The sequence below is a fragment of the Canis aureus genome, chromosome 21 (genome assembly GCF_053574225.1).
Source record: "Canis aureus isolate CA01 chromosome 21, VMU_Caureus_v.1.0, whole genome shotgun sequence".
Taxonomy (NCBI): Eukaryota; Metazoa; Chordata; class Mammalia; order Carnivora; family Canidae; genus Canis; species Canis aureus.
Window position 1 is genome coordinate 23570368 of NC_135631.1, and position 23878 is coordinate 23594245.

Sequence of the window (23878 nt, forward strand, 5' to 3'; positions counted from 1 at the left end):
GCTCAGGGTGTGATCCCGGGGTCCTGGGATGGAGTCCTGCATTGGGCTCCCCACAGGGAGCCTGCTTCTGCCTCTGCCTGTGTCTCTGCCTCTCTCTCTCTCTGTGTCTGTCATGACTAAATAAATAAAATCTTAAAAAAAAAAAAGAAAGAAAGAAAAAGAAAACGTGGCATCAACTTTGCCCTATGCATTGCTTGCAAATGAGAACTTGAGGATCCGTTTTAAAGGGCTGTCACCAAGCCATTGCCCTGACACACGTAGCTCAGAGAAGCGGCATGCAGGAATCAGTCACGGCACGTTTGTTCCGTAGGTCAGAAGCCAACCCCTGTTTTATTAAAATATGTATGGGGGATGGAGAAAGAAAAGGACCCCACTTTACTGTGGCCAGAGCCACCAAAAGCCAAGGCCACATTCAAGCTCCGCTGTCTTGCTCTGTCCCACAGGCGGCTCCCGGGAACTTGGTCTGGCCAGAGTCTTGGAAGAGACCTCATGAATCGCTCTTCTTGGCCAACCCTCTCGGCCAGAGCTGGCCATGACGTTCACACCAGTGAAGGGCAGGTGGGCCAGGCCACTGGGCCAGTGGATCGGGGCCTCTGCTATCTGCATGGTCTCCTTCAAGGAGACTCCGTTCTCGCATGCAGCCCTGGAGTCTTCCAAATGGTCCCCGCTGCCAGGGAGGCAGGGCCCTACCGGAAAGTGAGCTCTACGCACTCTCCACTGAGTTTCGATCCTGAAGTCCGAAGCCCCAGCCCAGTCCAAGTCACAGGAGGACCCGAACTTCAGGTTCACCCCGCCTCATGTGACACCTGTACCCATGGACGCGCAAGAAGCCTCTCCAGGGGCCCGAGGTCACTTCATGTTTCTCTCGATCCAGTCTTTAAAAGGCAGGACCTTGCTGAAGGCCGTGTACAGGCTGTGGCTGCATGCTTTGTCGTAGCTCCAGCTGACCAGCCCCACCAGGTGCCAGCGTGGCTCGGGGGACGCCCGTCCCGGAAAGGCCATCGCGGCGATGCCTCCAGTCTGGGCCATGCAGATATCCGAAGGGGCAGCAGGGTCCCGGCTGGCACAGAACATGTTGTCCGTGACGCTCACGGGGATGCCATGCTCTTCGTGCTGCTCCTCGCACAGCAGCGAGTCCACCACCCTGACCACCCCTGAGCGCAGCGTGTCGTTTTTGAAGCTGGGGCTTCTCGCATCTGCCAGAACATTCCAGCCAGCCACGGTGATGCGGGCCTCCTGGAAGGAGGTGCTCAGGTCCCGCGGGGCCGCCAGGCAGATGGGCTGGACGCGGGTGCTGACGCGAGCCTTGTCCAGCAGCTTCAGGATGGCAAGGTCCGTGTCCAGCAGGATGGGGTCGTAGTTGGGGTGCAGGATGACGGCCGAAATCTGCAAACGCAAGGAAGGGACAGCGTGGTGAGCCGCCGACCGCACAGCGAGCGAGACCCCCAGGGCCTGGGGCACGTGAGCGGGAGACAGCTGCGATTACCTGGGGATACTTGCCTCCTTCGGGGACCAGAGCCGCTTCGTTTCGGGGGCTTGGGAAGTGCAATGCCCACCGCTGCCTGGCAGGCGGACTAACTAAGTGGGGTGCAGAGAACAGTGGCACATGCCCCACCCGCAGTGGGGAAGGTAGAGCTTAGCAGGTGCTCCAGAGGACCGCCGCCGGGCCAAGAGGCGGGACGGCATCCTAACCCCGTCAGACAACAGCCTCCGGATCTCCATCTCAACCTGATTCTTAAACGTTGGCCAACGACTGCTTAGAAAAATGCATGTGATTGGGGCAGCCCCGGTGGTGCAGCGGTTTAGCGCCGCCTTTGGCCCCAGTTGTGATCCTGGAGACCCGGGATCGAGTCCCACGTCGGGCTCCCTGCATGGAGCCTGTTTCTCCCTCTGCCTGTGTCTCTGCCTCTCTCTCTTGCTCTGTGTCTCTCATGAATAAATAAAATCTTTTAAAAAATTCTTTTTTAAATTTTTAAAAGATTTTATGAACATGTGAGCGCTACGCAAACCCAAACCCTACGGGCCCCCGGGTGCACCCTCTGTGGCCCACCATACACGTTTCACTCATCAGTAAGCCAGCAAGACAGAGCCACACCCCGGATGGTCCACAGGACTTCTCCACGGTCTTTGCCACTTGTCCCAGTCCTCACTGATCCTTCTCTTTGATGGGGGCCTCTAGAAGCTTACATCTATGACACATCCTAACATTGTTACGTCCGCGTTCTAGGTCTTCAACTATGTTTGGGCACACTTTCTCAGTGCCCCTCTCGTGTCAAAGCAATCACGATATACTAGGCTGTCTCTTTGACCAGCCTGGGCACTCTCCAGGGCCAAAGCCATAGCTTCCCCAGTTCTGTATCTATTCCCTGTGAATGGCATACCGGGGGTGCTCAACAATGAATGGATAGATGAACAGATGGACAGATAGAGAGGTAGGTGGGTAGGTGGATGGAAGAGAGGGACGGAGAGGGATAGGCAGAGAGAGAAGAATATTATGAATTGATCAGGAGTATCTTGGATAAAACCTTTCTACGTCTCAGAGCCGACCTCGTACCATGCCCTCCACATACTAGGTCACTAATGTTTGATGACCTCCATGATAGATGATATTTGTTACAACATTATTTTGAAAACAAAAGGAAAAAAGACTCCATCGTCTTTCTAGATGCCCATTCCAAGTAACTGTCTGCATGAAATACTGGGCACCCACTCCCTGCCAGGCTCCGGGAAGGGGTGCTAAGGTGTCCAGGTGTCAGGGCTGACACAGCTATGCCCTCCTGGTGCTGGGAGTCTGCTGAGCCAAGAGCGAGTCTCCAGCTTACTGCCCTCTCTCACCCGCAAGCTCTGGACGGTCTTCTCATCTCGGTCATCATCGCGGTAGAACTTCCCCAGGACCACTTTGAGGTCTGCTGTCTTGATCATGGTGACCTTCTCCAGGTCAGTTACACAGTGGGCAGCCGCCACCACGGTGCGCTCGTTCACCAGGGCACCGCTGCAGACCAGGAGCCATGTGTCCTTGTGCACGCTGCCACCATGCGCCCCGCTGGCCCTCCGGTAGATGGCCGCCTGCCACGGCCAGCGCAGCCCCTGGCTCTTTGGAGTAGTGACGTTCTCTGTTTTCCCGCAGACTGTGGAGAAAGCATCAGCTCAGTAAGATAAACTCAGAGTTTCCCATCCAAAGGGGGGATGTGTTGCTCAACCAAAAGAACACACTTCTGGAAAGGGGGACCTCATGGTGTGATGACCACTAAGCATCTAAGCTGTTCTTCTCCCATGAAATAGTAATCAACCCTTTGACATGACTGGTTATAAAGTCTGGGGTTAAGATCGAAAGCTTGGGGTCCCAGGCACTTACTAGCACAAAGACTTTGGGCAAATTGCCAAATCCCTTAAAGCCTCAGTCTTCTTGCCTGAAAAATGAATACAGTAATGACACTTGTCTCATAGGGTTCTTGAGGAGACTGGATGATGAGGTATGTAAACAGTCAGATTCAAAATGTCATGACGATCATTATGAACTTGACCACAAAGAATTAAGCCATACTGTTCTCCTTTGACAAAGAGCACAGGAAGGTTAGAGCTTACTACGTGCAAGATCCTTTTCCAGATACTTCCATATGCTACCTCAGTAAGCAGCACCATAATCTTATGGGTATTTAATACTTCATCACCTAATTAATAAAAATGACCTATTCAATACCATTGGATGATAAGCATGAAAACGGGTTGGGACAGGGTATCCAAGGTGACGTATGTAGAAGCCTTCCGGTATCGCTAACCCCTCCCTCACTTGGCACTTAACGACGGTCCTCTCCCTTTCCTCCAAGTAAACAGGATGGTATTATCCCTGAGGAAGTGTGCCCCCTCCAAAAAAACTCATCGAAGACCTGATGAGCTAGTCTCTCCCGAGTTAGAAGCCCAAGGAAGGAAGCTCCAACTGGGGCACATCAGACATCAACAAGCTAGAGAGTCAACTGGAGGACACTGGACAAGGACCCTTTCCCAAAAAGTCTTCAACAAGGTTGATGGCTTTTCACGAGCAGCCAAGGAAGACGGAAGCCACCTAACCCACCCCCACCCCCCAGGCCTGACTCCTGACTCACTAGGGACGCAGGACGGGGCACGTCCACTCCACTTTCCGGTCCTCAGGCACGTCCTGCGGCTGCTGCCCAGGCGGCGGTAGAAAGGCGAGATGCACTCGTACTGGAGCTGGGTGTGCAGGTGTTGGAACCCGGGGGGCAGGTCTCCAAAGGGAAGGGCCGGCTTCTTGGTGGGGGCGCCCTGCAGCTTCTGCTTGTTGAAGGGGGCCGAGTAGAGCTGGTGTAACGGTGTCTCCCTGCATGGGGCCCCGGGCCCAGAGAGAGTGGGGCGAGACACAGTCATCGTGGCCTCCGTAGTACACGTGCCAACCCACACCGGGCATTTGGTCACAGCAGAAAAAATTATGGCTATCCCATTCTCTGTGTGTCTCTCTCCCTGCTGCCCCCCTCCCCTGCACCCTCCGCCCACACGCACTTCCCCTCTACCAAGAGCAAATTCTCTTGCACACCCCAACCTTCACTCCGTTCCTCCATTTCCATTTCTGGCAGGCCTCCAGCTGCCTAGGATTTTTAACCAGAGGATAATATCTGGCATAATAGCTGCTATCCAAGGGTACGCTCTACATGCACACAGAGAAAAATTAACTGTAAAATTAAACAAGAAAGGAAGTTCACTTGAACCAAGGCGTCTTTCTTTTTTTTCCTCCAAACATTATCATAATGGGGCAATATTAGGAATTGACTTGAACTAAACTGTGTTGATACAGTAGCTTGATTTAGCAATCAGCGTATATAATTAGTACACCTCAGAGAATAGAACTTTCTCGGGGCACAGTGATTGGCAGAAATAGAGAGCATTGTGTGTAAATGTGAAAAAGCTTTTTAAATGAGCACTTGAAGCTGAAGCCCCCTCCCCACCCCGGAGACCACTCAGGGATTCTTGGGGGGAGATGTACACACATTGGACAGCCCGCGCTCGTCTTACATCAGGCACGTAACGGCCACTAACTGAGAAGTTAGAATTCCTTTAGGAAACAATGTGTTCATCTCTGTTTAATGAACAGGGAAAGGAAGCCCAGAGGGGGAGGTGGGAGTACAGAAGCACATACAGGAAGCCAAGGCAGTACCCATGGCGGCACTTAGCAATTATGATTCCCAACCTGTGTCTCTACTGTGCCATCGGATGTCATCTTAAGAAACCTATTTCATGTGTCTGTACAGTGCTTCACTCAGAGCAAATATTCCATCCACAGTGATTTCATTCAGTGAGTCTTTAGCTCATGTTTAGAACAAGGAGCTGTTCAAGGAGCTTCCGAGCTGGCAACCCAGCTCATCTTTTGGTCCATCTGTTGGAAAGACCACTGCTTTTGGGGTTCTTGGGTGACTGGGCTGCTAGAGCTAGGTAAATTCATACTCCAGCAGCCTATCTTCCAGAAAGATCCCTAAAATCAAGTTTTAGGCTCTCCTTTTCATCTGCATGAGCCACCTGGCACCTCACCACCTGACCTCCCATTATTGCTTTAAAAATACAAAGCCGCCATGGCCTTTTTAAAATAGTTCAGGGGCTCCTCTAGCACATGTTTCCTTAGAAAGAACAGGTTTATCCCACTGAGGGGAGAGTCCAGCTCCAGATAAATCATAAAGTCAGGAAAAGATGGGATTTATATTTTACTGCCACTGCTCCCAAGGAACGGGACAGACAGAGATAGAAGGAAATATCCAGAGGAAAGGTGAGAGATTGATGAATATCCAGCTTTATGAGTATTTCTGGTCATTTGGCTGGGGTCAGTTCTACTTGACTGGGGTCAGTTCTAGTCACTGGGATTCACTGTCACCATTCCTGAAAGCAGTAGCTGCAACCAACATCTGTTCCCTTATGCAAGTGTTCTGCTAAAGCCTTTACATAGGGCTTGGCTGCAGCTTAGGGCATAAGGGAGCAGACCCTAAAGACCCCGAAGACTATGAAGACCTTGGATTGGCATCCCGGATCCACATTTTGCAACGTAGCCTGGGGGTGCATTAATTCATTTATCTGAGGCTCAGTTTACTTATCTGTAATAAAATTGCTAATAAAACCTATAAGAAAATGGCAATAATAGTACTACCCAGCTCAGAGGTTGTAGGAAAGACTAAATGAGCTACCACATGGAAAGCACTCAGAAGAGTAACTGGCAAGGAGCACGAACACTCAACAAATGCTAGCTCCTTGCGCTGCACCTAACACACACAGCAATCCCCAGAGACAGGCTTTATTATGATTGTCCTTATTTTTCAAAAGAAGAGACTTAAAGGCTTAGCAAATTCAGGAACTTGCCCAAGAATACAAAATACAGCACTAAAGAGAGACCGACCCAGCTCGAGCCATTCTTTGTCAATCCCATTCATTCATTTCATGCAATGTTTGGAGTGGTCACGTTTTTGTGGGGTGCCTCCCCTGCAGCAAGCATCGTCCTTGGCGCCAGAACGTGAATGTGAACAAAACAGATAATGTTCTTGCACCTGTAACCTTTATAACTTATTTCTGTGGGGTTAGGTGGAGATAGAAATCGAACAAATGAAAAAAATGTACGTAAGACAACAGGTAGGGCTGGGAGCTAAGCTGAAATCTGAGGCACAGCAGGTGCTGGAGAGCAAAGAAGTCAGCTCTGAGGTCAGGATGGAGGGGGGTCACTATTCTTTTTATTGATTGCTTCCTTGACGTTGGTGGCTTTGTTTTTATATAAAGTGTAAAAGAAGAAAATATTAAACAGTACTATAACTTGGGGGGGTGGTTCTTATTTTCAGAAGGATAATCAGGGGAGGTTAAAACTGAGCAGGGAGCTGATGGAAGCGAAGCTATAAACCTCACGGATGTCCAGTGGAGGCAGGGTGCAGACAGAAGGACAGAGGCTCTCAGGCAGTGCTGCGTGGAGGGGTAGGGAAGAGCCAGGTGGCCCGTGTGGCCAGAGTGGAGGGTGAGGAGAACAGTAGGAGATGAGGTGAGAACAGTTTTCCTACAAAATGAGGAGAGAAGGAGGAGAAATGGGCCGATTCTCGCCAACCGGTGGTCCCCACCTCTGTCTTCCCAGGAGGAAGGCTGGGCAGGTATATCTGAGGGCTCACATCCCTCATCAGAGCTGGCCATTTATCCCTAATTCCTGGGTGCCAGTAGCCTGCCTCCTCTGGTTGATTGCCACCAAGAAAATCTTCCGGAGCCATAGCTGGTTGCATGTGGCAGGAAAACCTTCCACCTAGAAGCTGCCCTAGTCAACACACGGCAACTTCAAGAAGACTCAAGTATTAAAAGCCAGCTCCTCAGAGATCATCTTCAAGTCTTGCTTCCTACCAACCACCTACTTTCCCACGATCCAGTGAACCGAGTACATGTTCCAGCAGCTGCTACCTCTTGGCCAGAGGCAGCTGGCTAATCAGCCTCCCTCTAACAGGCCCTATTCTTTCATGAGCAGTCAGCACTGAGTGTCCCTAAGAAACCCCAGACTGTCCTTGGCCACACACAAGTGAGGAAAAGGGGCGGGAGGGGAAACATGCATTTGCCTTTAAAGCAGAGCTCAGGTGTTTGGACCTCACCTTGATTGAACCTGCATGGGAAGGACTCTGCGTCTCACCAGGTCTGAGACCTTTGGTTCTCGGCAGGCTAGAATGAAGGAGACAAGAGGGCATCATCTTTTCCCATATTAACTGCTCACGTTCATTCAGTTCAGAGTCATCCCTGACCTCCCTCCCTGGACACTCCCGAGGTCTCAGAGAAGAGATGTGTCAGGTGATACACTGGCAGTCATTAGATTAGGACGGTCTGTTCACACGAATAGCATCAGTGAACTTGACGGAACATGGAGTGAAAGTCAAAATGAAGGTTCTAAAATAAAGCCCAAGGCAGGGAACTACAGGGCTCTCATTTAAAACCAGATTGCAGTGTCAACCATGGGTAAGGGTTGGGGAGCTGATTCTTCTACGTCCTTTCTCTGAAACGGAGGCTCCTAATGATCATTTGAGGGCACCTCAAAGCCCAGGCTTAATTTTGCTGAAGCGTCTCTTTCTTCACTTTCCCAATCAAGCAGCCAACATTCATCTAATTAGCAAACTAGAGAACTTTGGTTGTTATTAATTTGTAAGAGAAGAATTGACAAAAATCTCCAAGGACATATGTAACACCGTTTCCATACTTAATGAAATCAAGAATCAGAGTCTGTGCTGGTGGGGATGAAGGTCGCTTCTGGCTAAAGTCTAAAGTGATTTATTCCTTTCACAAACCATTCTCCCATTCTCTTTTATTTCTTTTCCCATGAGTTGGGTTGTTGACAAACACCCAGAAGGGAAAGTGGAGGATTAAAGCAATTATCTGGATAATCTAGGCCAAGGACATACTTTTCTTCCTAGGAAACAGCCAGATAATTGTGACCTGCCCCTAAAATACAGGGGCTATTGACCTGGTTCAGTAAGAAACCAGGCATCCCCACTGCCAGGGGTAAGTTTCAAGCTGCTCTATACAATGTTCCATGTTTTCTGGTCCCAAACCAAGCTTTTCAATCTACCTCCCAGATTCCCAGTTGGCCCCACTTTGAGTTTACCATGGTCCTTTCACTTCTGCAGACACCTCCTTGTTTTCCTTTGTCTTATAACTGGAATATCGTCCCAACTGCTCTGCACCTCTGCCAACCCTTCCCAGGCTCCTCGATTGGCTCGCCTCCTACCTGCTGCATACAACTGTCCCTTTTCCAAGGAATATTGATCGTTTCTTCCTCTGAACATACACTGCTCATCCATTTCCTCTAACTCTGCCTTGAATGCTGGAGGTCTTGCCATCTTGTCAAGATGTTTTTCATTATGTTAACATCTTTGACCTCCCGCCATACAGGCTGGCAGGGACAGTGTGTCTATTTTGTTCTTTTATTTCCTACACCAACCTCGTATTTCATAGAGAGTAGATAAATGTAGCTATCTCAAAGCCCAACGATTGCCTCAATTTTGTTGTCGTCTTTCCTAAAGTGCTCTGATAACTTTAGAACTCCTCTTGATCACAGCGAGAAGCTGTGATTAGGAATAAGCAGGTGCTCTGGAGGTCCAAAAAAAGAAGCATATGTTTTCAGGAACGGCTTCAACCTAGGAGTTACAGATGGTTCCAGTGAGAAGTGAAAGGGGAAAGGCATTGCTTTCAGGGGCTCTCAAACATGTCTAGAAGCTACCAAAAGGTCCAGCAACTCCGTCTCTTTCTGTGGACTTCACAAATACTTGTAAGCTACCTTTTATGCAAATAGGCTGTTTCCCCGACCACTCTCCATTCTGCTGGCAAGTTCTCTTCTCATTGCCACTAAGAACGTATGAGTTATTACAAAAGAAGGTCACAATGGTGCCAATTTTCGCATGGCGCCCATTGATAAGCCCAGGGCCTCCGGTTATCTTCTTGTACCCATTGACTGGGCCCCCAGGGTCTGAGCAGTTACTTTCTTCAAGGACTGAAAGAAAAAAGAAAAGGAAGAGAAAAAGAGCTATTAAAAATGTGAAGCATTCCATTTTAGAACCGGATCTTTTCATGTTTCACTGAACTAAAAATGTAGTGATGTGGAGCCTGCTAACGATGGTACCCAGAGGAATCACCAGGAGAAAACTCATAATAGAAAATGCATGTGTTAGACATGCCTTCCCCTTGTTTTAACGATCTATTCTTAAATTGAGAAGTATTTCATTCCATATTCCATATTCCATAAATAAATTTGACACCACAACTGGCTCTCTTGTGATCTCGTTCATTTCTTTCTCAAGCTGTGGGAGCTGGGCAGGCCTGGACAACGTAAACATTGCACCTCAATTTTATGATCAGTACACAGGGATGATTGCTTGCCAGTGTCGTTGTATTATCTCCGCATTCCCTAAAGCGTGGGCAATTAAACAAGACTCTTCAGTTTCCTATTTGTGTTGTACCCAGAAAGTAGAACTTATTAGAAACAAGGCTGCACATATGAAATGAATTTAGATTTTATATTTCATCTTCAAGGACACAAGTGTGTTGAAAGGTAGAGTTCAAAAATACTAGAAGAGGATATAAATTTAGAGGTACAACAAAGTTCCCCTGATCTCCAATATATGCTTTCCATCTAAACATTTAACAATATCCATTACAAAGGCATTTCTTTCTGGGGCAGCTGGGTGGCTCAGTCAGTTAAGTGTCTGCCTTCAGCTCACATCATGATCCCAGGGTCCTGGGATCGAGCCCTACATCAGGTTCCCTGCTTGGTGGGAAGCCTGCTTCTCCCTGTCTTGCTACAGTTCCTCCTGCTTGTGCACACTTGCTTGTCTCTCTCTCTCTCTGTGTCAAATAAATAACATTTATTTTAAAAAAGCATTTCTTTTTAAATTATCTTTAAAAAAGATTATTTATTTATTTATTTATGTATTTATTTATTTATTTGACAGAGAGAAAGAGAGAGAGAATGAGAGAACAGGGGGAGCAGCAGGCAGAGGGAGAGGGAGAAGCAGGCTCCCCAGTGAGCAGGGAGCCTCATGTGGGGCTCAATCCTAGGAGACTTGGATCATGACCTGAGCAGATGCTTAACTACTAAGCCACCCAGCCACCCCACATTTAAAAAAAAGAAAAAGATATACTTATTTTAGAGAAAGAGAACATGCATGCGAGAGGAGAGAGGGGCAGAGGGAGAGAGAGTATCTCAAGCAGACTCCGTGCTCAGCACAGAGTCCAACATGGGTCTTGACCTCATGACCCTGAAATCATGACCTGTGGCAAAACCAAGAGTTGGTGGCTTAACTAAGCCAGTCAGATACCCCGGGACTACCTTCTTATAGTTAGAGATTCACTAAATGCTAAACATATGGCCCAGAAACAACCAGCAGGAGCCCACGGGCTGCAATCATATCAAAAACATGGTGTGTCATGCCTGCGAGTTTGAGAAAATGGAATTCACTGCCAACACAAAAATCAGGAGACAGCACACAAAAATCCATATTACTGGCTTCTGACAAAATTCAGACCTGGAAATCCTGGGCCTGTATTACCACATGGCAACAATCCACTAGCATAGAGAAGAAGCTGTCTGCTTAGGTGGGGGCTGCATGCTTCCCTTGGCCACAGCCCCTGCCCGCTGCCTGGCTCTAGCAGGGCTAGACTCTGTGGTCAGTTTTCCTGTCAAAGAGCTAGGCTTTGTGCAAAGAGCTATGCTTTTTTGCAATGCAACCCCTTTCCTCCTTCATTTTGAGTTTTCCTTGCTAGAGCTCATGGCCAAGAGAAATTCTGGGGATACTTAAGGCCAGTCCTGGAATACTGAAAGAATATGAACTATACTCCAGCCACATCAGCCTCAGAAGAAAAGAGGCTTCTACTGTGAGCCTGAGAGGTAGGTTTTCCTCCTTTGGGAAATAAGGACTTCCGTGGTCCACCATGATTTCCTAAGTTCAGGATTCTCCTGGATCATATTCCTAACTACATTTAACATGGGTTTAACCAGCAGGAATGCTGGAGAGTTCTTGAGCCTTTGGAGAGAACAATGTCTTGGGACAATTCAAGTTATTGGTCTTTCTCCCTGAAGAGGTTTTAAAAGGAAACTTAAAGAGAAACTAAGTCAGGATATTCAAACAAGTCTGCCCAAGGCTGAGGAATTCTGCTATATTTTTAGAATTTTCAGATGCCTACTCCTTTATAATGTGACATGCCTGAAATCAGGTCACATGTGTATGTTTCATGTAGTACGTCTCCCAACTCTCAGAGAAGCTGTAATTAAATCAACGCTGCAGCTTAAACTTGATGAGATCTTAGAATGGAACTATTATTTGATTTTAAGTTATTGCTCACAGACGGTCACCAGAATAGAGCTTTCTAGTGCCGGATGATGCTTTCAAGTAAGGGTTCAATGGAACATAAGTATATGACTGGGGATGCCTGGCTGGCTCACTCGGTAGAGCATGCATGCAGGGTTGTAAATTCGAGCCCCACACTAAGTTAGAGATTACTTAAAAACAAAATCTTAAAAAAAAAAAAAAAAAAACCATAGAACTATGTGGCTAAAATTCAAGGGAAATATAGGCGATAGAAACAGATTTAGGAAGGATTTGGATGCTGTCGTTGTCAGACACTACTTGAAAATAAACATGCTGAGTATGCTCAAGGAAATAAAACAGAAAATTGAGAGCCACAGAAGACTGGAAACCTAAGAAACTAAGCAAAGGAGAAATCTAGAACCGAAAAGTGACAATGACAAAAACACGCAAAGCTCAGTGGGTGAGTTTAATAGCAAATCAGATACAGCTAATGTGAATTAATAAACTGAAAGATAACTTCTAAGAGAGAATTCAGCTCAAGAGTCAAAAAAACAAGTGGAAAACATACAGGAAAATGTAAGGAAACAGTGAGAAGGTTAATAAAGACATGTACCTGACATCGAAGGAGGAAATAGAGTAAAACCAGCATATAGAGATAAAGGCTGAGAAAGTCGCCCAAACTGATAAGAGATATCAACCTAGAGATTGACAAAGTTCTAAGACAGATAAATATGAAGAAAACCACAAACAGACCTATTATGCAAAACTGCTAAAAACCAAATCAGTGAAAAAATTTTAAGCAGCCAAAGGGGGGATAAATGGACAGGAAAAAATACTTTAAAATAATTATAGTCATTATCTCTGGCTTGTAACATCCAAAATGATTTTTGCTTCTTTATACTTTTTCCCTATGTTTGATCATCAGAACATATAACCATAAAATTTTGTTGTTTATTATTTTTTGGTTGTTTGTTATTTTCATTTTTTAAAGTAGCAGGCAAATGGTTTGGGTCCTCCCTGCTCAGCCTATAAACCGAGCATTCAGTCTGTCATGCATTGTTTTATGGTTCCCATACTCTACACTCCGTGTAAATCTCATTACCATCTCGCATAATCATAGAGTAATCCAGCTTCCCTGGAGCTCAGATTTAAATGAGCTTTGTCACCAGACTCTAGGGGGGAAAAGAATGGTCTCCAGAATCAGGCAGCTAAGGTTTAAATAATTATTTGGTTCCCCAGTATCCAGTAAAGTAAGTACACAGCAGGTCCTCAATAAATATTTGTTAGTAGATGGAAGGGATAAAAGGGTTCAATTTATTCATTCTTCCACTTAAAGAACTAGAGCGTGGGAAAATTATATAATTCTCCAAACCTTGCTTCTCTGGTCTGTAAAACAGGATAATAACACTTATCTGGCTAGGCTGGTTTTGAGGAACAATTTACATAACACGTTGCCTCCTTTTCCACCTTTTGCCTTTATTTACAAAGCACCCAACTTCTTTTAAAAGTCAATGCCTCAGGGTGCCTGGGAGGCTTGGTGTTAGGTGTCCGACTCTTGATTTCGGCTCAGGTCGTGATCTCAGGTCATGAGAGCCTGGAGCCTTGGAGCCTTGGAGCCTGGAGCCTTGGAGCCATCTAGGGATGGAGCCCTGAATTGGGCTCCCCTTTCAGCACTGAGTCTGCTTGAGGACTTATCTCCCTCCCTCCCTCCCTCTCTCTCTGCTCCCCTCCCCCCACTCACATCCTCTATCTAAAATAAAATTATATAAACCTTTAAAAAATATCAACTCCCCAAATTCACAGACCTTAAAGAAAACCCCACAGGAAATCTAAAGGCCTATTACTGGGTCTATTTGACTATAAAGCAATATTCACTCTACTTTCTGGCCTCTTGGTAATGTCTGTGCATGATGGGCTTCCAGCCCTGGGTTCAGTGTGTTGACTCAGACTTCTGGGTATCAGCCATGGTCTCTGTACACTCATCTCTTTTAATCCTGCGAAATGAGCCTTAAATTGTAGTCTTGTGTCAAACATCTACTGGGCATCATTCCCTCTTCCCTCTCACTTATTTCCTGTACTTTCCAATGGTGAACACTCTCCAAGGATGCTTTGAAGAGGATTCTAAGACTACCTCCACCCATCTCTCTCTCCCAGTTTAGACATCTACCTGTTGGGTCCACAGACCATTTGCATCTCATCAGAGCACCTCCCCAGGATTACATTTCAAAAACGATCTCTTTATGTCCCCTATGGGTTCTCTTTTTACAATCCTTTGAATCTCCTGATTGAACAGATCCTTGATCCTTTTTTATTTGATTTGATTTTTAAAGGGCTCTGTGCTTCCTTTTCTCCTCAATGGGATGGATGTTTTCACACAGAGCCAAATGAGAATGTAAAACATCTGCATCCCTGGCCTGCAGAAGCATCAGGCTCCTGTTTTGCTAAGTACAATATTCCCTGATTGATAATAACTAGCACATTGCCCTGTTACTTTTGGGACCCAGCCGGGGGGCATGAACACATTAAGTTTAGCATGCCCTGACATGCCTTTCATGAACAAAAACAGCACTTGGGGTGCATTTCTGTTTCAGATAAACATTTAAAGAAAGACTCTCTAGCCTCATCTTCTTTATTCTCAAGGCAATAGTCTGAGTTGTTCACCGTGATGCCTCCTTACCAAAGTACCTATGATGGCTTTGAGATAGCTCTTGCAGTGAATGCTACTGGCACCCCACCCAGGTCCCCTCATATCCTTTGACCAGCCCAACTTCTACATGTGTGCTTTACTGCCGAGAGTTGCCACCTTCCACCTTTAGAAGACTGCCCTGGGACATGGGCACCATCTTGCCCACATGAAGATATTTGTCCCCTTGTGCCAACCCCAAGGTTGCCTATAGACAATGGCTGCGAGGTGTGTAAATACAAAAGCTCAACTCCTCTTCCTCAAGGCATCATGTACACTCCCCAGCACACTACAGGGTCCGGCTGAGTCTGGGAGTTCAGTGGAAATCACCCTTGCTTGGTTTCCTCCTCTCTCCGATCTTGCTTCCCCAACTCTCTTACTGGTTGATCTTGGGAATATCCCCTTTAATAAATTAATTGGGCCCAAATGCTTGGCTCAATGACTGCTTTGAGGGGGAAACTAACCAAGGACAGCTCTATTTTCTTAGCCCTGGGACTCAGGGCCCCTCATGTCCCAGGAGACAATCCTGGGAGGTTACAAGACACCAGAGGGGTGGTCATCTCAGCCCTGGGCATGAAGCTCTGTATGCCTTTCAGCTCCTGGGAGATCTTGGGGAGGATGACTGATGGGGCATCTAGAGAGGCCGGATCTCATCAGATGGGCCTCCATAGATTCTCTGGTTGCAGGTCAGCCCCACACCAGAAGAGCTATTTTACCTTAAAGGATCAGGTGCTCTGAGACAACGGGCTTCTCCAAGCTAAATCCACCATGTGAGGATTTAGTGCTGTCTGTGTAAAGCCAACAACCATGTTACAACCCAAGGAGCAGAGGAGGCCCAAACAATGACAGACTGAACTTCTCACAAGTCTGAATTATGGGTCTTTTAGACTTGGATTTAAGCTGACTTAAAGCAAATAAAGTCATATCCCTCTCTCCCCTGATTGTTACACTAAGAGTCATACTGGATAGAAGGTAGCTGAGGTGACCAGGTCCAGCAGGTCTATAAGAAATGGACATGACGATGGAGACATCAAAGAGCATGTCAAGATAATGTGGAGACATTTTTAGGACAAGTGGTTCTTCAGTGCACACAAATAACACTTTTTTTGTGTCCTCTGGTCAGTCAATAATATTGAACATTGACAAAAGGAAGTCCACACCCCTCATCCCTAACTTAGGAAGTGGACTCACCTCTCCATCCCCTTAATAATCACAAAACTCGGGAGGGGGCATATCCCAGGTATGGCAAGAAAACAGACCTCTTCTTCCATCACATTACTATCTACCAGTACATCCTTGCTCATAAAAATATTTTTTATGAATAAATGTAGAATTTCAATATGATATACCAAACACCCATGAATATCTGTCTTTTCCTTTTGCTTTGGTCTCAAAGGAGTAAGTTCAAATTCAAAGACAAGATCTATAAAAAGCCCCTAGGAGGTAGGGAATCTAATCACTGCTTTGCTTTTTGGAAGTCCAGCATGCCTCTCTGTAGAGAAAGACTAGGGGAGTGCTGTGCACTATGGATTTCATGGCCTGATTTTCTTTCTTTTTTTTTTTTTTAAGATTTTAGTTATTTATTCATAAGAGACACAGACAGAGAGAGGCAGAGGCACAAGCAGAGGGAGAAGCAGGCTCCCTGTGGGGAGCCCGATGTGGGACTCGATCCCAGGACCCCAGGATTATGCCCTGAGCTGAAGGGAGATGCTCAACCGCTGACCCACCCTGGCGTCCCAACATGGACTGATTTTCTTGCACCATATACTGAATGACTATTTCCTCTGTGCCCAACAGAATAAGGCACTGGAGGATGTTTTCCTGCATCTTTAACATAGCAATGTTTTTATTTAAACCAGAAATAGAAGCGATATCAGTTAAGGCTTATTGTACTAAAGTCCTTGAGATACCTCAAGGCTCTCTGCAGCCTTGCTAAAGCACTTTTCTAAAGAAAAATAGTTTGGGGACTTCCTTCCAAGTACCTACGCCCCAGGTCAGATTTTTACCAAACAAAATATTCAGAGGAGTGTATGTATACACTATACATACTGTTATGTATTTTTTTTTATTAGCACTAATTCATCCTAAGTGACGAGTGCCTTTTCTTAACTTTGTTTCTAAAATTACATCAGAACCTAGGACCCTAATCAAGGAATAAGAGCAAAGGTAGTCATGGGAGCCTTGAATGAATAATGTGAATGGGGAGTGGGGTCTCAGCACACACTAGCCAACCCCAGCAGCCGACTGTGACCTGAGATGCAGCAAAGACCTCATCAGGCACAGCTGATTGAACTGGGTCGATACCACCCAACGGTGGTAGATGAGAGGATACGTGCTCATCTGGAGGGGGGAACCTAGTGAAATGGAACTAGGTACTAATCTAGATACTTCTGCTAAGAATAACTGGTGGGGATTTGTTGGGATGTCTTGTCACATTAGTGTTCTCTCTGGGGTACTTTAACCAGGGCACATGTTGCAGTTAATGCCATATGGCCAGCCGATCAAGGGCACAATTAAGAAAGGTGAGACAATTAGTGAAAAACTGGTGATATTTCCTTAGGTTGGGACCACTCACTTTCTAACTTCCGTGTGAAAAATGCTAGGCGGCAGAGCTTGCTCAAATCCTTCAGAAGATTCCAAGCCTTTTGGGAAATATTATAGGCTCTCTCCACAAACACCACTGGAGTGAGTCTCCAGTCACTTCCATCATCCTACCCAATAAAGAGCTGAACTGGTTCTTATGCACACACACTTGTGTGTGTGTTTGTGTTGTGTGTGTGAATGTGAAAGAGAGAGAGAGAGTGCTCATGAGAGAAATAGAGAGATCAATTCTTGGGTCTAACACTGGATCTTTTAAAATCAACAAAACAACCATATTTTGAGCATCCTTCAGACAATGCAATCCTGAAATTCATTACTCAGCATTATCAAAGGCTTACCTAGTATTTTAAAGAAATAACCAAATGCTGATCTAGCTGACCTGAACTCCAGCCCCCTATTAAGTTGGCCTCTCAATGAAATATTTTTATTAGGTGCCTCAAGCTGAGTTCCCCCCAGAAGCAGGCTGTGAGACAGAGATTCGAGTGGCCCCAGGAAGGAACAATAGCAGTGTGGGGGAAGTGAAACAGGGAACTTCACGGTCTCAAGAAAGTTGCCCCTGGGGGCAACCAAGGTTCAATGCCATTGGGAAACTCTGACAGTGCAGAACCTGCCTCCGACTTATCCTGCCCGGGGAGCAAGGGGTATGAGCTATTATCTACTAAATGCAATCAGTCACTTGTTGAAGGATGATGGGATTCACGCGAATTCCTCAGCACCTCCAGTCTGCTCACTGGATAAGCCAGTGGGCTTTGGGGGCCCAGGAAAACCCTCGCGCGGAGTTGCAGGCGGGTGGGGTTGGAAGCCAGTGGGTCAGCATACACAGTAACCAGGGAAGCATCATAAAGCCTAGCTACCTTTTATCCCCGGCGGAGGTGGAAAGATCTAGTTTTTAGAAATACTTGGTATAAAAATAGATCAAATTTGTTATTTACAAGACAGAAGTGAGAGACATTTCCCCAGCACCCATCTTTAGATAAGGAGAAAAAAAAGGAGTAAGGGTTGCAATAAAACAGGTAATATTTGCATCTCCAAGGGAACCTGTCTTCACTTTCACTTCATCTACAATTAGAGCCCTAGCATCTAAGGCATTTTTCTGTTTGCCTTTGCTGCCAGAAAACTCAGAATCAGAAACAGTCGAGGCTGATCACTTCGCCGGACGCCAACGCCGAAGCTCCACTGAACTCTCTCGTCCCCGCTACTGTTCTCTTTCACTCATTCTTGCCCTGCTTCTTATTTTGATTCCTCGTGATTACTATTATTTATACCCCGCTTGCTTTCAGAAATGGTTTGATGTCCTTTACAAAACTGCACATCAAAAAGCATACACTTCTCTTCCCGAAATGCATGTGAATGAAATATTTATGGTAGCCAGATGGCCACCTGAGGAAAAAGAAACTAAACCAGGCTACTACTTGGTGTCTTTATTAAGAGCTGAATTCCAGCGCTGTAAGATTAACTGAGAATTACAGCAAAGAAAACAGATCCAAAGTCAACACAATCCATGACCCCATTACCTCGCTGGTGCTGGGGGCTGGGTGATGGAGGGCGTGTTGGTCTCAATTCTTAGCATACTCTTGGTATCCAGTCATTCTCACTTGTCACCAAAATCAAGGAAACAGTTCCTGACAGAAATTCTGTTCTGTTTAGAAAAGGCATTAACTTGCCTACTGGGGCTTTGTTCATTCTGGAAACCTGAATGAACATGAAAGCAGCACCCAGAGACAACCACTGGATGGGCCCTCATCTCTTCTTCATTTCTCCTGTTCAGCTTATATTTGAGTGCAGTTCTTTGGGCCAAACCAATTATCTTTTACCTCCACAAAGGTCTTCCCCAACCAGGCTTAATGACACCAACTGGAATCCCCACTACAAACCCTTTTTATCTCTTTCCAGCCAATAGAATTCTGTCCCCCTGATGTTTTCCAGCGTTCTGCGGGTGTGAATGAGACAGTAGCCATGCGAAATTATGCTTGGATGGCTCACACTGCTATTTATTCATCCGGCAGCAATTTGGAAGCTGAGGCTTACAATTAGCTACTTGATCTTAATCAGTATTGTCCTTGGCCCCTGGTACACTGTGTCTTTCGGATACCACTTTTCCGGTGTTTGGATGGCCTACTTACTTAGACAGCTGACATTGCCTGTGTCTAAGAGACAGGTCAACTTTGAAAAATGTTCAGAAAGTACTGGTCACTTTACTTTTGTTCAAAATCAACCGGACACATCCTCATTTGGTGGAATAAATGAGTGACCTAAGTAACTGGTAGAAACTTAGCTGCCCTCCACCTAGTGGACCTACTGGGTGACAGGCATCTCAAGGCTTCCCCACATCTCAGGTTTCTGAGTCAGCTGCTGAGGATGAGGTGGGAGGTGGATAATAATGCTAAACCACTGGAGAAAATGTCCCCCCCCCCCCTAGCAGTGTTTATAGTCAACTTTTCAAAATAAAAGAAATACTCAACATGGAAATGGCCCGAACAAGGCAATTCTGTACTATTTCGCCTTGGGGACGAAGACAGTGAGCTGCTGAGCACATCTGAGTCCTAAGAGACTTTGCCCACTTGCTCATCGATCACCACCATCGCCATCACTACAGGCCTTCCTACAGGAAGCTGTGGCCTGAAATGAAATATTTTTATTAGGTGCCTCAAGCATAGTTCTCCTATGACGTTCTCCTCTACTCTTGACAAAGGCTAGGACTGGAATTGTTCTATGGTTCTGCCAAATAGAAGGAAAAAAATAAACTGTATAGCCCTGTCTTATTTCCCCAGTGCCTTGTACCTACCAGACACTCAAAAATGTTTGGCTAGATGAATCTGTAAAGTGGCGGAGATAACAGTAGCTGCCCCGTGGGGGCGTGGAGACAATGAAGTGAGCCAATGTCACATAGAGCACACAGCCTGGCCTATACTGAGAACAGAGCTAGCAACTACTGTTGTGTTTTCAATACTTAGATGCCAGTGAGAAAGTCTTACATTTTGCAGAAGGGAAGCTTTCGTCTTCGGAGGCAGGGTGAGGGACACATAGTGAATGTACCACAAGGCAGGAGCCTTTAGAGAAAAGTGGGGGGCCTAGCTTCTGCCAACGGGCTGGTGTCAGCCTCAGAGTCCATGAAGGCAGGGATGTTTGTTCCCACCACAAGTTAATTCTGCTTTTCTCTCACATTCTTCCACTCTTTGCATCCTTTAGCCTCTTCCCTCGATGGCTACAGCCCATCCTCGCTCTAATGGATTACCTCTTAACCCAGAACCAAAATTAAATCTGCCTCTTGCATTAAGTTCCTGCCTCAGTGACCTCATCTGCCAAAGCAAAAGCCAAGAGGGCCCTGTCAGGGGCAGGCAAGTGGAAGCAAATTCTCAATAAAACGATGGTGGGTCTGGCCCTCTCCACACTGATGGGTGCTCCATCCCGAGCTCTTGGACGTAATCAGGCTGGAAAGTTGACCGTGTGGCCTCACCCATCCTCTTGTTATCTGCTGGAATGCGGTCCAGAATGAAAAGGATTCCTGACTCGAAAAATGCACCCCTTCTATTCCAACCACCAAGCACCTTACCCTGAATGGGGCATAGCCACGCTTCGGTTAAGAGGCCAGATGCCCATGGAGCCCATCAGGGCTAATGCTAAAATGTTACTTCATCCACGTAGACTCAGGTCCACCCAACAAGGAATGGTCCACGTGAAAAGGAACCTTCTCCCCTGAATTATAAAACAAACACCTTGATAACTACATCAAGGGAGCTTCTGCTGTGTTCGGTAATAGCTTTTGCTTTTCCGATCTTATAATCTAAATGGGATGGCATCCCTCTAAAATACACCAAGAAGGACGTCAGAGACTCATTTCCATGTTTGGAAGCTCAGGTGTAAGGGGATGTATAAGAAGTTAGAGGCTCACTAGCTGATGGTCTTTGGGGTTCCTTCCAATTTCTGAAGGCTCTGGGCTCTTAAGTACTTGTGGGTAACAACCATGGATTCCCCAGGACTCTTCCATGGAATTGTCCCTCTACCTCTCATGCCATCTCAAGCCAAGTACGAGTCCACCTCATGTGAAATGAGTGACTTCTGAAAAACCATGTGAGAAAAAGGGAGGCATAACTCCATTCATCATTTCTCACAGCCTCCTCCTGGGGATGCCCTGCTTACAAAGGCTCCCCATCCACCACACCCAATGTGGGTGTCTTCTCCTGGGATCTAGGATGCCTCTGTGACAATGACATTGGCAGTGTCTACTTGCCCTGTTCAAACCAGATCCTTCTTGGCTGTACGCAAGTGCAGTGGTGGCAATACTTAGTATCCGGCAACGATTTGGAAAAAGCAGTTCACAGAAGAGGCTTAGAAAGTCGAGGGGAAAATTTTCCTAAACACTGCAACCCCAAGAAAGGTGTGTCATAATCATCTAGTTTGTAGACAATGGTGCTGTTCCTCTAATCCCTTATCTGGAAAATCCCCTACTTTCTGCCAAATGTTTAAATGGCCATAAAGGGGAGTGGGATGGGGAATACAAAGGAGAGTATTACGCGAAGTGAAATAAGACTGAGAAAGACAAATGCCATATGATTTCACTCATACGTGGAATCTAAAAAACAAAACAAATGAATAAACCAAAAGCAGAATCAGATGTAGAACTACAAAGAAGCAATCAATGGTTGCCAGAAGGAAGGGGGTGGGGGATGGTGGCCTGGGAAATGCAGGCTTCCAGTGATGGAATGGATAAGTCAAAGGGATAAAAGGCACAGCATAGGGAATATAGTCAATGCTACCATAAAGCGTTGTACGGTGGCAGATGGTGCCCAGTGGTGGTGAGCCTGGCACAGCCTATAGAGAAAGGGAATCACTGTGTCTTACACCTTAAACTAACGTGACATTGTGTGTAAACTATACTCAAAACAAAACCCCAAAAACAAAACAAAAAATATCCACAGGGGCACTTGGGTGGCTGTCAATTAACCATCTACCTTCAACTCAGGTCATGATCCTGGAGTCCTGGGATCGAGTCCTGCATCGGGCTCCCTGCTCAGTGGGGAGTCTGCTTCTCCCACTGTCCCTTACCCTACTCATGCTCTTTCTCTTGCTTTCTTGCTCTCTTTCTCTCAAATAAATAAAATCTTCAAAAAAAAATTTTTTTACCAATAACAATTCCTATGACTCAACTCAGTGCCTTCTGTAAATTGTTTCATTCCATCCCCACAAACACTCTGAGAAATACGTGATATTATCTTTCTGAACTTTGTAAATGGGGAAACTGAGGCTCCTTGGCGTTAAACGAGCGGTTCAAGATCATCCGGCTGGCAGGTGGCAGGCTAAGAGTCAAATCAAGGTCTTTCTGCCCATGGAGCCCAAGCTCTTCACCCCAGGATGTACCATCTCACTATGGACAAAGGTGCCCCTGTCTTCCATCAATTAAGGCTAAGCCTAGCCTTTGGAACAGCGTAAAGCCAGGAACCAACTCCGTGTTTACAATGCCTCCCCTGAGAGACCTCAGGGCAATGTGCACGCCTCCCACCACAGCCCAGGGGTGACCATGCCCCGGGGGTGGCCCCGGCACATTCCCACTGCATCAGTGTCACCGTTTCCATGAAAACCCCAATGTTCCTCATCACTTATTCTGATGAGAAACACGATTGCCCCTTTGAAGCTACAGCATAAAGTGTGCCTCTCATCTGGGGCTCTTTCTTCCCAGTCCTTGGGCCAGGCAAGTGGGAAAGCTCCCGACGCTCCAAACCCCACACGAATCCGGGTTCCCCAGTGTTCTCTAATTGGTGGAAGCCGACTTGTTTTGTTCAAAGCGCGTCGGGGCCTGCAGTGTGAGCATTGTGCCCCGCGACTCAGCCCGTCTCCGGCCCTTCATTAGGATGCGGGGGAGAGCCCGGCATCGGCAACGGGGCCAGAGGAACAAAGGCGACGTGGAAACTGGAACGGGGCACTCAGTCCCTCGCTCTCCACTTCCACCAAACAGGATTCCCACCATTGACGCAAGAACTGATGTTTGTCCTTGTGCTTCATACAAAGAAACAGGAAACTTCACAGGGAAGAAAGGGGGTTGGGGGGACCCTGGTTCCTTACACCCAGAGAGGTTGGGGTCACTGAGGGTGCTGGCAGGAAGCTAGCGTGGCCCCAGAGTCAAGGAGGGGGCCGCACCCCGGGGTTTGCTCCCGGAGGAGGTGACCTGGGAGCAGGGGCCACAGCTCCTCCTTGGGAAGCAGACCTGGGGCAGCAGGGCCGCGCAGGGCACCGGGGCTCTCGCAGCCTCTGGACCACTGAACGAGCCCAACCTGCACCCACTCTTTCTTCCTCTTTCTCTGCTACTACCCTGAAGTCTGGCGTGAGGCCTTCCCTCACACCCATTCATCTTCCTCCAAAAATAAATCCATTTTCAGGGCACCTGGATGTCTCAGTGGGTGAAGCGTACGCCTTTGGCTCAGGTCATGATCCTGGGGTCCTGGGATCGAGACCTGCGTCGGGCTCCCTGCTTCTCCCTCTCCTACTGTTCCCCCTGCTTCTGCTCTCTCTCCTTCTTTCTCCCTATCTCTCTCAAATAAATAAAATCTTTAAAAAAAAGGAAAGAAATTCATTTTCAACTAGATAAGAACAGACCTTAGTCTCTCAAATGTGGGTTCTAATTCTTTATTTTATTTATTTATTTATTTTTATTCATTCATTCATTCATTCATTCATTCAAAACACACACAGAAAGAGGCAGAGACACAGGCAGAGGGACAAGCAGGCTCCCCACAGGGAGCCCAATGTAGGACTCGATCCCAGGACCCTAGGATCACACCCTGAGCCAAAG

At 46.8% G+C, this 23878-nt stretch overlaps 1 protein-coding gene across 8 annotated transcripts in view; it reads right to left on the bottom strand.

Annotated features, from left to right (window-relative positions):
• Positions 1-311: 311 nt before the first annotated feature.
• The window catches only part of PAMR1 (peptidase domain containing associated with muscle regeneration 1), a 156735-nt gene continuing 133168 nt past the window's right edge, over positions 312-23878 (bottom strand). For all 8 annotated transcript variants that reach the window (XM_077863601.1, XM_077863608.1, XM_077863604.1 and 5 more), the window contains 5 exons: positions 9281-9493; positions 7608-7674; positions 4104-4336; positions 2836-3128; positions 312-1386 (listed from right to left, as the gene is read on the bottom strand). In XM_077863601.1, the coding sequence (XP_077719727.1) occupies positions 850-1386; positions 2836-3128; positions 4104-4336; positions 7608-7674; positions 9281-9493 (1343 nt within the window). In that variant the 3' untranslated portion in view covers positions 312-849. The remainder of the gene's footprint in view (positions 1387-2835; positions 3129-4103; positions 4337-7607; positions 7675-9280; positions 9494-23878) is intronic.